The 12,917-nt window shown below is 38.2% G+C and overlaps 1 protein-coding gene across 1 annotated transcript in view; it reads left to right on the top strand.

The window, feature by feature from the left end:
- The window catches only part of MYO16 (myosin XVI), a 404,772-nt gene that overhangs the window by 104,860 nt on the left and 286,995 nt on the right, over positions 1-12,917 (top strand). The window contains exon 2 of the mRNA XM_075525989.1: positions 2,680-2,943. Within this exon, the coding sequence (XP_075382104.1) occupies positions 2,718-2,943 (226 nt within the window). The 5' untranslated portion in view covers positions 2,680-2,717. The remainder of the gene's footprint in view (positions 1-2,679; positions 2,944-12,917) is intronic.

The raw sequence follows: 12,917 nt of genomic DNA, 5'->3' as shown, positions 1-12,917 counted from the left end.
ATACGGACAGCAACTTCAGCTGTAGCCTGTTGGAGCTCAAGTGCATGGCTGCTCCTTCTTCCCTTCATAAAAGAGAAGGCAGGAACAGAGCAGAGGTAAAACTCTTGTACAGCTGGACTCTTAGCTGCATCGTCAAACAAGGTTTAACACAGCAAGCTGGTTTTCCCTCTGAGGCTGCGAGCCTGGCTGGCAGGCACTATACCCAGATTTAGAAGTGTTAGGGAATAAGCTTAGAGTCTTACAAGCCAAAAATACTGCCTAGGCTTAAGGCCTGGGCACTGAAATCTTTTATACAAAGCAGAACAATTCTAATTAGGAAGATTTGAAGTTTGCTCCTTCCCCAGTCTTATCATGGCAGAAAGGGGATGCAGTCGCAAACTGCCTGGGGCTGAGGATGGTCTGAGTGCAGATCTCCTGTTTGATTGAATGCTCTGAACACTGGGAGTAAAGTTACGTCTTCTGCAGCTTTACAGAGCTACCCTTTCATTTCCTTGTCTTTTCCGACATGTGCTCAGAAACGAAACATATCATTTAAGGTCAAATGGAAAATTTTGTTCTATATAGAAGGAGCTGTTGGCTTTTGACATGCAAAAATAAAGGGTTTGCGTTTTGGCTTAATGCAAGCCAATACTTATTTCCAATTTTTTAGTTTGACAACTCATTTTCTTTTAACTAGAGGGGCATGCTAAGAAAGGAACAGAAATTATAGAGAGGGAAAGGGTAGCCTATGTTAAAATAAGTTGACTGAACTTGACCTGTAGAATTGTATTCTGTGGCTGCTTTCTCAACAAGACATTCTGGGCACTTTCTGCATAAATGTATGCTCCTCAATTTGGGGAAGTCTGGTTTGAGACCTTGGGTTCTAATTCATAGTGAGTACATATAATATATAATAGAACATATAATATAATACAATATATAAAATAAAATAAATAAATAAATATATAATGTAATATAATTTATAGACTAATTGACACGCAGACCTAGGACTATCACTTTGATAATATTTTATTATGGTATTATGATACATAATAGTTTATAGAATACTATGCCTTTAAAGAAAAACAAAAAACTTCAAGAAAAGCATATGGAATTCTTGGATTGGACACCCAAAATTAGTGATTTAAAAAGAAAATCATTGTCTTTCAGTTCTTCAGTAGAGAATGTAGATAAGAATGCCCCTTTATCCCTCTTTTTAAATGAAAATAAAGGAATATTTGTAAAGCATTTATATGCTATGATGATGTGAGCTTTACAAAAGCCTGTCAGGAAATTATTAATTATGCCTTCAGAGCGGGGCTTGAATGGTATTCAGTAGATAAGAAGTATGTCAAGCAACAAGGAGAAAACAAAGTGGTCATTTAGTCAGCACTACTCAGCTAGTGCCCCGAATGAGGTAGGGGTCTTTTGATGATGTAATTACAGATTTAGCAAAATGGGTAGACAAAAGCAGGCCTAATTAAAGTTGCACAGTAACACTTAATTTTGGTATTTAACTGCCCAAGGTGGCTTGAGTCTATATCTCCTTCAAGATCTTTTCCGTCAAACTAAGGAGAGAAAACCTCTCTCATCTGGGCTGCTGACAGTCCTTAGAAATTACAAACTTGGGCATCTAGCTCCCATATGAAGAAAATTTAAGTGTGTATATAAAGTAGAACATGAGAATCAGAAGTGATTGGGTGGTCTCCAGCCACCACATCAAATGGTCTTAGGGTAGGTTAGTGGGTACATCACTCATGTGGAAGATGTGGATTCACATCCAAGGACTCAGGCAATAACATTATCGGACAATCCACTAGTCTCCTTTTGTGGCAGAACTGTCCCCTGAAAAGCAGCTAGCAGCAAGTAGTCTCTTATGGTCTTCACCCTCAGTGGAAAAGAGAACGTACTGGAAAAGAACATCACTGTTACTGCAATGTCACTAAAAAGACCAGATTTAACGGTAACAACAAAAGAGGAATCTGACTTATGAGGTAATGCTATGAATTTTAGGGTTAAATGAACCAAAGACACATTTGTGATCCGTTTCCATGCGAAGATTTCAGTATCTGACAGTTTGATTAGAAGATTCCATTTGGATGGCTCTATACAATGCAAAAAAAAAAAAAAAAAAAAGTCATACACATAGTTAGGAATCTGAAATTACTTTGATGTTTTTAATAGATAGTTGCCTGAGTATCCACTGCATGCTAATGAACTCATTATAATTATGATATGATGATTTTTCTTCTCACTGAATAACAGGAATTTGCTAAACTAAAGCAAGATAAAAATGAATAAAAAGGAAGCACGGGCATCAGACTGGCATTTCTCTGCATAATAGTCTCTTGTTTGTAAGCAAATGCGAGCCACTTGAATTATATTGAATTATTTAGATATTTGGCTCATCTCACATTTGAACTTTTAGACTTCTTTCTATTCACATTCGTTTACATGAACTGAGTTAGCTTTTAAAAAATGTGTCAGTGATTTAATGGAATTAGTTATGTGTTGTTTCCAAAAAGTAAATGATAATGATATATACTCTCTGTAGTCAGCATTGGTCGAGTAGGAGGTGCTCAACATGATAGACTTACACAGGGTTAGAAAGGACAACCAGAAAATTGGTGGAGGTTTCATGGCACATTTGAAAACACGCTGTTGCAACATCTAAATGTGTTTTTCTTTAATTTCTTACAGGCTGTTTCCAGCTATGTAATGTTTTTCGGTCCCATGAGATGGAAATTGAGCAGTGCTTGCTGGAGTCCCTCCCTCTCGGCCAGCGACAGCGGCTGGTGAAGCGAATGCGCTGTGACCAAATAAAGGCATATTATGAACGAGAAAAAGCTTTCCAGAAACGGGAGGGCTACGTGAAAAAACTGAAACATGGAAAGAATCATCGAGTTCGTTTTAATCTTGCTGATATGATACAAGATGCAATCATACGTCATGATGATAAAGAAGGTACTTAATAATGTTGAACTACTTTTTTCTTTTTGTATAGCTAAAAGTTTCAGAGGAAAAGCTTCCCTATTCTGCTTACCTATCTTTAGGAAAAAGACAATTTTACATGGTAGTAATCATAAAGTGACTGTCAGAATATACAGACATGTATTGCATACAACATATTATAGCTTGTTACTAAAATTAATAAGGCGTAGAGAATAGACCTGCAGAAACCTAATGAATTTAGTCTGAGGTTAATATATGTATAAACTAATATATTTCAAAACCAGTAAGGACTAGGATCATCATTACGTGTGGCCTCTTATATACCTACATAAGCCATAGAATTTAACACAAGTGACTTCGAAAATTAGTTTCTCAATTTTAGCCAAAATCTGGAGTAATGAATGCTGCTATTAGTGACACTGGCCTGGCTACAGCAACAAGGTGGTGTTGACCCATAGTCACACCAGATAGTGGGTCATCTTTCTGGTTGTGAAATGATGTTTATGTCCTTTTAAAATACATAACCACATTTTGGGGGTTCTGTTTTTAGCTTCCTGGCATTGTTTGAATCCCTAGTGCAGCCAATAGTAATCTGATGAATTTTGTAATTTATTCCTCAAAAGGGAACCAAACCTTGCAGTAAGGATCTCTCAAATTTTAGAAGTCCCCAGGACCCCCCATGCTTTTGTGTGGGAAGGATATAAGAAAAGAACTTATGCAATGCTTTTAGCAACCCCTTTGCAAACAGATTTTATGGCAGCTCTTTGTAACCACATTAGCACAAAACTACCTGAATAAGGGAGGATCTGAAATAGAGTCACATCAGGCAAACGAACTGGCAAGTTTCTCCTAATTTTTATCAGTTTGATTAGGTATAGGTTTTTTACTCACTCCTGAATTTTCATTTTAATGGGCATTTGCTCTAACTATCGTTGCTTATCACTGAGGTATAGTCCTACACATTTAGATCTATACAGGAAATGAATCAAAGAGCTCTCTCTCCTCTCCTCTCCTCTCCTCTCCTCTCCTCTCCTCTCCTCTCCTCTCCTCTCCTCTCCTCTCCTCTCCTCTCCTCTCCTCTCCTCTCCTCTCCTCTCCTCTCCTCTCCTCTCCTCTCCTCTCCTCTCCTCTCCTCTCCTCTCCTCTCCTCCCCTCTCCTCTCCTTGTGAGTGCCCAGGGCATCATTTCTAAGTAAATTACAAATAAAATTCACAACCTTTCATTCCACTCTCCTAGTGTGTAAAAGTACAGGGATTATAAGTGAAGATCTTCTTCCTCCATGTTCCCATAGCTCCCAAGTTTTTCTAAGAACCAAGCAGAATACTAGATATGACTTTTAGCATTTTGTAAAAGTCAGACACTTGAGGCTATTTTGGACATTTATGCTGAAGAAATGCAGCTTACTCATTGGAGTGGTGACGGGGCATCAACAGTCTTTTGTGCTAGCCGGACTTGGCCTTGAGTTGCACCTGAATCAGAACAGAAAGTTCAGCAACTGCTGAGACTGAATAGCATGACTGTAAAGGGAAGATAACTCAGGCAGAGGAAAGTAAGGTGCGGGAAAAACAGCGATGGTGTCCTGTACTTGGAAGAGATAAAATAGGTCCCCAGAAGCAAGGAGCTCAAATAGCCTGCAGAGAACCCCAGTAGGACTAACAATACTATCCTGAATTTGATGCCTGTGGTCCTTTCACAGGACTATGAAAAAATATGATTGTTGTCTTTAAGTAGCTTGGGAACCTGCAAGTGCTTGTCTGTTGTGATTTTAGCCAAATGTTCCCAGAGCCTGTTTGCTTTGAGCTGAATAATGCTATACTAAGAAATGGTATCATGTGAGCCAATAAAAACAAAAATAAAAAAAAAATCAAAACTCATAGACATAAAAGTTGCTCTCCTACTATTGTTGTTGAGTGGAACATCCAACCATGACTCTTTAGTGAATATATCTACATTAGGATTTCAGTTCAAATTAGACATATGCTTTTGTAGTAAATACCATATCCATTTACTGTGTTTGGTCTTGCTTCATGGAGCATGCAAACTAGATTCCTTTCAGACAAAACTGAACTGGAAGATGTGCTCTGGAAGCACACCTAGTGCCTCCAAACAGGAGTGGGTTTTCAATCCATAAGGCCAGGCTAGACATAGGGTGAAGTAATCCCACTGAAACAGGTATAGCTGGGGAAGCTGGGCTTTTGGCACCAGCTGTTTCTCTTGTCTATTCATATTTCAGTCATTCATTCAACATTCGTCATTTATATTACACATCACTATTTACTAATGGCTATATATAGCCAGTAAGCTAATTATGATGGATCCTGATAATTGCATGGAGTATCCTCCACCTCACTGTAGTTTCACATCAACTTTATCTGTACAGCTGGAGTAAATGCAGCTCTGGTGTGAAAAAGATCTGAACCCTCCCCTTCACTAGGACCTAAAGCCGAAATGCCTGCGATATAAGGCTGCAGATGGGAATGAGCACACGTTTCCTGGCTCTTCAAATGTCACACCATCTCTTCAGCTCCCTGCTTTTTGTAAAACGGCCTGAGGGACTGAGAAAGAGGTTGTAATACTTGGTTAAGCAAACAAAGGTGAGAGACAGGTTTTAACAGCCTGTCAGCCTTCCCTTCTTCCCATAAATCCATGTCTGGTCTCCAGGATCTGGCTTTTACTGCATAGTGTGCTCAGTAATCAACAGCGTTCCCAAATATGCTCAGTTTGAATATAGGGAAGCAAATTCAGTAATAAGTATTTAAAAGAATGCTTCTCTTTGGAAAAGCTGGGCATTGAACAAGCATTTTTTAAAAAGTAGCTCAATGCAAGTAAGTAGCAGAGACGTACCTTATCATGAATTAGTAGTAATAATTTAATGACTTAAAATAAAACCCCTTCTGCTATATGAAGGTAAGTTGTTATCCTGTGAAAAAATGGGATTTAGACTGATCTGAATATTGTATATTTTGGAATAAATGCTGAAAGTAATCAAGATCTCAACAAATCTTCAAAAATTCAGTTTTGTTTACTAAACATTAATAATTGGCAGCAAGGTATTTTAATGTAGTTTGAATGTCTTTACTTTTTCAGAGATAATTTAATTTTCAAACTAGTCATTTTGTGTATAATGAGATATTTAATAACAAGTGTAAAGGTGTGTTGCAACATATTCAATACTCAAATAACTTTAGTAGGCTGAATTCTATCAGGCAACACCTTTCCTTGTGGTAATTCATTTTGTGAGCTTGAAGTGCAATGGCTTTGAAGAGATGAATTCAGCTTGAGGTATAATATAACTCACACGGCTGTGAACGAGCCTGATCCTGCCTTTTAGGATGTATGGGCAGACTGTGGTGTCCAAGAAGAGGACTGTGCAACCTGGATGCTTTAAATTAAGTATCTGGATACACATAGACAGAGTCAATTTTGTGATGAGAATGTAAATGGTTTTGTACTGGTTTTGTGATCCTTGGGTTCAAAGTGCTTAGAAGTCCTCAAGCTTCACAGCTTTCAGGGTGTGGGGTTTCTGTAAAATGAAACTGAAAATCTTGAAACTAAAATTCTGGGATACATACAGTTTTCTTCCAGTTTTACCCTTGGAAGAGGGTATACATCAACAGAATTATAAGAGTAGACTCATCCACAGAGAATTGCAGCTCGGCCTATTTTCTTCAATTTTTAGATGTACTTAGGAATTGTTTGCAAATCTTGGGCTCTTAAAGGCTTTACCCACAACTATGCGTTTCCTTCATTTTTTAAATTGAAGTATTACCAAAGTCTCTTTGACTGTCTTGTCCTCCTCTGAGACTGTTAAGCAAAATCCTGTTTGTTGATGAATCCTGGAATAGCTTTACTTGGTTTGGGGTCTGGTTATAGAAAAATTATGTCAGTTGCATACTGATTAAGTAGAAAATGTGGATACATTGCATGAGGCTCATGGGAGAGCAACAAAACCAGGAGGAATTATAAAGTGTGATTAAAAAGGAGGAGATGAAGACCTATGAGAGTGATAAAGCAATGCTCACATCTGAACAAGTTTGAACGCAGCTGGTAAAAATTCAGCAAGAAAGAACACCCATTCTATAGGCATAAAAGACAGCTAGAGAGGGATGTTTTACAGTTCTGTGAAGGGAATACAAAAAGTATAGTATGAAAAGTGGAAAGTGGATGCAACAGTAGAATAGGCTAGAAGTACCTTCCCAAGTGAAGTCCAGGGGCTCATTTCTTATGGAATATCATAAACTGTATGGACTGGACAGCACATCTGGAGATGGTGAGAAGTAGTCTGGTTTGGTAAGTGAGATAAATTGGATAACACGAATATACATAAAGATGAATTTATAATGTGGCTAGTGCAGAGACATTTCACACCTGAGTCTGATCGGAATTTCACTCTTAAGAATTCGTTGTCTTTGTTATTCATGAAGAATGCAATATATCTTCTCCAAAATTACTATAGCAGCTGCTGCTAGGCACAGAATGCATCTCTGATACTACATGCTAATAGGTGTGATCATTAGTTGACATTAAAATTCATTTTAGAATGGGCTTCTAGAAATTTTTACCAGTAACCTGCTTTTTCTCAAGTGTAGAAATGAAATATATGCTCTTTATATTTCTCACAAAGTTAAAACCTAGTAAAATATTGTATCTTTGTTCTGTTTGGAGGCATTTTAAATTTTTTTTTAATTGTTCCTAACTGAAATTTGATCTTTTCTCCGACCCAGGTAGATTTAAGGGAAATCCTCCTCTTTCTCCCTGCAGCTTCCAGCAATTTCTCTTTTAAAGTAATATGCTTTTTAGTGCTGTTGGTGGGCCACATTTACCCACACTACTAACAGTGAGCATTTTGAGAGATTTTGCAACTATGATTCTCGGTGATGATGTGTATAGAAGCAGAAGCTGGTGAATAAGTGAGCGCACTGTGTTTTCTGACACCGGTTTTGGACATTCTACTGCTGGCAAGGGAATACCTGTACTTCATTTGCCTTTAAATCCTATATAGCTTTGTTCTGTGAGATGTTAAATCCCTATTAATAATGGACAGCAGGACATGTCCTGCTGTCATCAGTCATATAATTTTACTGCAAACTGGGAGATGTAGCCAAGCAGGCTTTGGCGTCCCATTCCTTCCCACTGTGAAACAGGCGTGCTTGTTCCTACACTTAGCATTAGCGTGGACTCAGATTTTCTTCTCTGATACGCATGCTCCAGTATTTGCTGAGCCTGCACATCAGCTTAGACTCATGTACAAGCAATTAGGAAGTGAACTGAGCAATGAGGAAATAAACTGGGTGAATCTGAGCCTGAGATTCTGCTTCAAATACAAGGTAGTCATGCCGAACGGATCTTGATGTTTTGGCCTCTTGAGAATAAGGGATATGCATCCTTCCTAAAGCAATGGTGGAGTTATTGCCACTGACAACAATCGGAAACAGTGGCTGCTTTGAAAGAGGTGATTTTTTGAGCATGAACTGACAGATAATGCTCAAAAACTGACAAAAATTTGCCATGATGAAAACGGTAGCTAAAAGTGAATGTGACAGTCCTGTACCCGAAATCTAACAGAGGGGGGAAACTAAAGCACTGGGTTTAGTTTCAGTCATCTTTTGGTATATTCTGTAACCCAGCCTTTCAGAAACCCTGCAACATTACCCAAATCATAGGACCGTCAGAAATTCTGTGTATGTGGTATCTTTCGTTATGAAAATTCTAAGTTGTAATGTAGTCAGGATGTATACCATAAGGTCTGTCATACTGGCAGGGTGTGGAAGGTCAGGGTGGGAAGTCCAGAGAGACAGCAACTCAGTCTTGAGACAAAAGAGGTACTCCTGTGAAAATCAGCATTTCAAAAGGGAAATGCAGATTCCCTAAACCTAATTAAAGCCTATTTCATCCTTTTGCTGGGCAATATGCTGATTCTGCGGCAGCATTGTCATTCTAAACAGCCACGATACCGAAGTGAGTGTTAGCACTAATGCTGCATCTGTAATAATGATTCTTGGTCCTTTCCGTGGAGGTTGAGCCAGACACTCTGTTTTACTCAGCCCTCCTCAACTCTGCCTGAGCTTCTTCCCAACCCTGCAGAGCTACTGGTGTGGCCCTTTACCTTTAGCAATAGGATGCGATGGCTGGGGACAGCTTTACTCTCCCTTCTCTCACCAGGGGATGCCCAGAAAAGGTGGTTTAAAAAGCAGAAGATAGCAATATACCACTACTTTTGCTGTAGTGTCTGCTGCTGGGAGAGGCCTCCAAGGACTGGGTCTTAGCCCCAGCAGATTAGCTGCAGAGTAGTTGCTTAGCGAAGGGAAAAAACCAGGGGGCCCATCTCACTTCCCCCTGTGATGCTGGTATCTCTAGCTGTTTGAAAGATTAATGCTATCGTGAGATTTGGTAGTATCATGATATTTGGGAGGACTGGAATAATCAGTATAATGGGAGTTTTTAGTATTATTAGTTATTTTTCATGAGCACTGTATAATGTACAATATTATGATAAGTTTCAGTTACATTAATTAAAAGGCTGTGTAAGGAAGCATAAAGGGGGTACAGGTGGGGCTGCTGCTGGAGCGTAATTTGCATCCTAACAACTTTGGGTTATGAAAAAGGCCCAGGGGAAGGGAAAGCAAAATCTGTTCAAAAGAAGAATATATCTTTAATTTGAGGTGGCAGATGAGCTGACCATTAACTTTCAATAATTAGGAGAATGTGTCAAAGGTGTTATAGTGACTGTTCCTCTTCACAGAAAAAATATAAAAATAATTTGAAACAGAAAACTGAGCCTGAAACTGAACTTGAAGTAAAGCACATTTTTTTCTTATTTCCTTGCATTGTTTCCAAATCTACTAACTTACCTTTTATTTTTGCATCTTATTACACTAAGGGTTGCTTATGCTTTACTGTTCTATCTTTTTCCAGTACAGACAGCTTGGTTGGTTACAGACAAGTTGTTCTGGAAAATGGTGGGTTGCACTGCCTGTGTCTGGCAACATATCAGGGCAAACTTACTGATCCTCAGAGATAAGGTTTAAGAGTTGCCAGCAGTCTTTTTAAAAAGCTGGAAGAGCCAGGACGTGGGCAGTGGTGACAGGTTTGTGAACGTAAGACTCCATTAGGTGAAGCCTGTTGTAAGGTAGCTGGAAACTGGAGAAAGAGGCTGAGGAATTAAGACCACTGAGAGTGTGTAACACAGACTATTCATCACAAAAATTTTTATAATTAAGAAGAGTGGGAATATATTCAGTAAACCTGTCTGCCCTTGGAATTCTGACTTTCAGCCTACCTTTTTAGATGTCCAATGACACCTCTTCTCAAACTGATTGCAGGCACCTTTTCTGATTTTACCTGTTGCATATGCTGGGATGAGTGGTTAGAAAGCAAGGCTCTGAGCATGGCAATGCCTTGATTTTAAAATTCACCAAAGCCTTGGATGAGAATTGCTTTTTTGTGTGTCAGTAGTTCGGAGGCATCTTTGCTACTAGACAAGACTGAAAGATAAAAGAATATGTTTACTAAAGACAGAGAATTGTAGTAATAGAACAGATTTACAGAAAGACAAAGTAATAAAAATCATTATTATGCTTAATATTTAGGAAAGAGGTGAAAAATAGGTGTAGCATTAAATCTGCCAAGTTGGGTCTTTATCATTAAGCCAGAGTTTCCCTAAATTAGGCAAAAAACCCCAAACCAAACCATCTTGAGTTAAAAAAAAGGTAACTCTTGAAAAGAGAAGGACCTCTGTGTGAAAGTTCAGATCAATCTTCTGTGCCATCCCAAATTAAAATAACCCACTCTTGTTTACTTCCACCTTTAAAAATCTTCCTGCCTTGTTTCTTATGATTAATATTTAATATCAGCTTCTTTCATTCACAGAATCACAGAATCGTATAGGTTGGAAAAGACCTTTAAGATCATCCAGTCCAACCGTAAACCTAACACTGCCAAGTCCACCACTACACCATGTCCCTAAGCACCTCATCCAAATGTCTTTTAAATACCTCCAGGGATGGCAACTCAACCACTTCCCTGGGCAGCCTGTTCCAATGCTTGATAACCCTTTCAGTGAAGAAAAATTTCCTAATATCCAGTCTAAACCTCCCCTGGCGCAACTTGAGGCCATTTCCTCTCGTCCTATCACTTGTTACCTGGGAGAAGAGACCGACCCCCACCTCTCTACAACCTCCTTTCAGGTAGTTGTAGAGAGCGATAAGGTGCATGGAGTATTTTACTATATATATAACCTTGTTACACGTGTGTTACAGCAAGAGCATAAAGGCCAGAAATATAAACAGGGTTGGTGAACCAGGATTAGATTGTGTAATCTGAGTAGCTTTTCCCAGTTCTCTGTGTGCTCTTGATTCTACACTCTCTTTCGGGAAACCTTCTCACTTTCACCAATAAACTCTGGATGCATCATTCCAACCCTGAGCAGGATAAAATGGCAAACAGTTGTAGTGTGTTTAGTATGCACATGTAAACCTTCATGACAAAAGAAAGCCTCCAAAATAGAAAATGGAAATGTTGGGTCAAAACCTATATTAATAGGAAATGAGTCCATTTACACCAATTAGTAATTTACAGCATAGTGAAATCATGAAGAAGGATGAAAAAAAAAAATCAAATTAATCTAATCTCAGTTTGAGGAATTTAAAACACAGCATAATCGAGAACATTCAAAACAGAACTACAGGGCAGCTAAAATGTATTTCAGGGATTATATACTTTGTATTTCCTTACCTTAACATGCCCAGTCCTTTTTAAAATTTAAAACACAGATAGATTTCTCAAGTATTATAGTGCTTTGTTTCAGGATTGTGCTAGTATTATTTAATATATTTTAATTTTAGATTACTATTTATTGTCACTCTAAACTTCATTTAAACTTCTATTTTTTTTTCCTACTGGGAAAACATATGAAACACACTGTATGTGTAATAACAGGGAGGTTTGCCCATACAGAGCTATTTTGGATTTTACAGTTAGTTTCCTTTGAATCAGAGGAGAAATCTGTACATTAGATGATAATCTAAAAGCATCTATTGGCAAATGTTGATTTACTAGGAAGTATTGTAGAAGAAATCACAATACATATGTATGATAATTTATACAATTTAATATTTATTGTCTAATCCTTAAGAGACATGGACACTAGACACTGAATAGTGAAGTCAAGAGACTATTCAGAGCATACGAAATTAATGAAGTGCACAAAGTTTTGCCCAACTGAGGCTCTTGGAAAGAAAGAAAAATGTGTACTGTAAATGAATACATCCACAAGACAGACAAATACATGCATTCTGTATTGGGAACTCGTATGTCTGTAACTTTGGAAGACGCTAACACATCTGACTGTCAGATATGCTGCTAGTGATTTACTCAGCTCTGTATATAGAAAAATGAAGCAATCAACCATCTCAATCCACCCATTGATGAAGAAGCTGTTTCGAAGGCCCAGAAGGTAGAGGCACATTTTAAACGAGAGCAAGCCTTCAATCCTATAGGTTCAGCATGGTTGTTAACCTTGTTTAGCTCCATGTGTGCTGAATTCAGCAGCACAAGGCATCTTTTTGTTATGACGCAGGGAAACATAATGCCTTTAGTTATTGAGTAACAGATGTTAAGTAATTAAAGCACCCCATTTCAAAAGCAATCATAAAATCACAGGGAGATGAAATTTGAATACATTTGAATTCCTACAGGATTCCATATGTGCTTTTTGGGTTTTTGTCCATGTGTTTACATTTTTAGTAATTTGGTAAAGCTGAGATGAGAACTGAATGTTAAACTATTTTTTGTTGATAAAAATATGCATGATTCCTAATATAAAATACTTTTTTAATTGGAAAAAGTAAAACCCACAGATAAGGTATAACATATCAAAAAAGTGAAGGATAGGCTTGATTGTGTAGGTTCTATCTAGCCCTTTTGTTCTCCCTGTGGACTGCCTAGCCACAGGAGTGCCTCTCCTCCCTGGCTACTTTTCTCTTAGC

This window comes from Mycteria americana, chromosome 1 (assembly GCF_035582795.1).
Source record: "Mycteria americana isolate JAX WOST 10 ecotype Jacksonville Zoo and Gardens chromosome 1, USCA_MyAme_1.0, whole genome shotgun sequence".
NCBI classification, from domain to species: domain Eukaryota; kingdom Metazoa; phylum Chordata; class Aves; order Ciconiiformes; family Ciconiidae; genus Mycteria; species Mycteria americana.
This window is presented reverse-complemented; position numbering and strand designations above follow the sequence as displayed.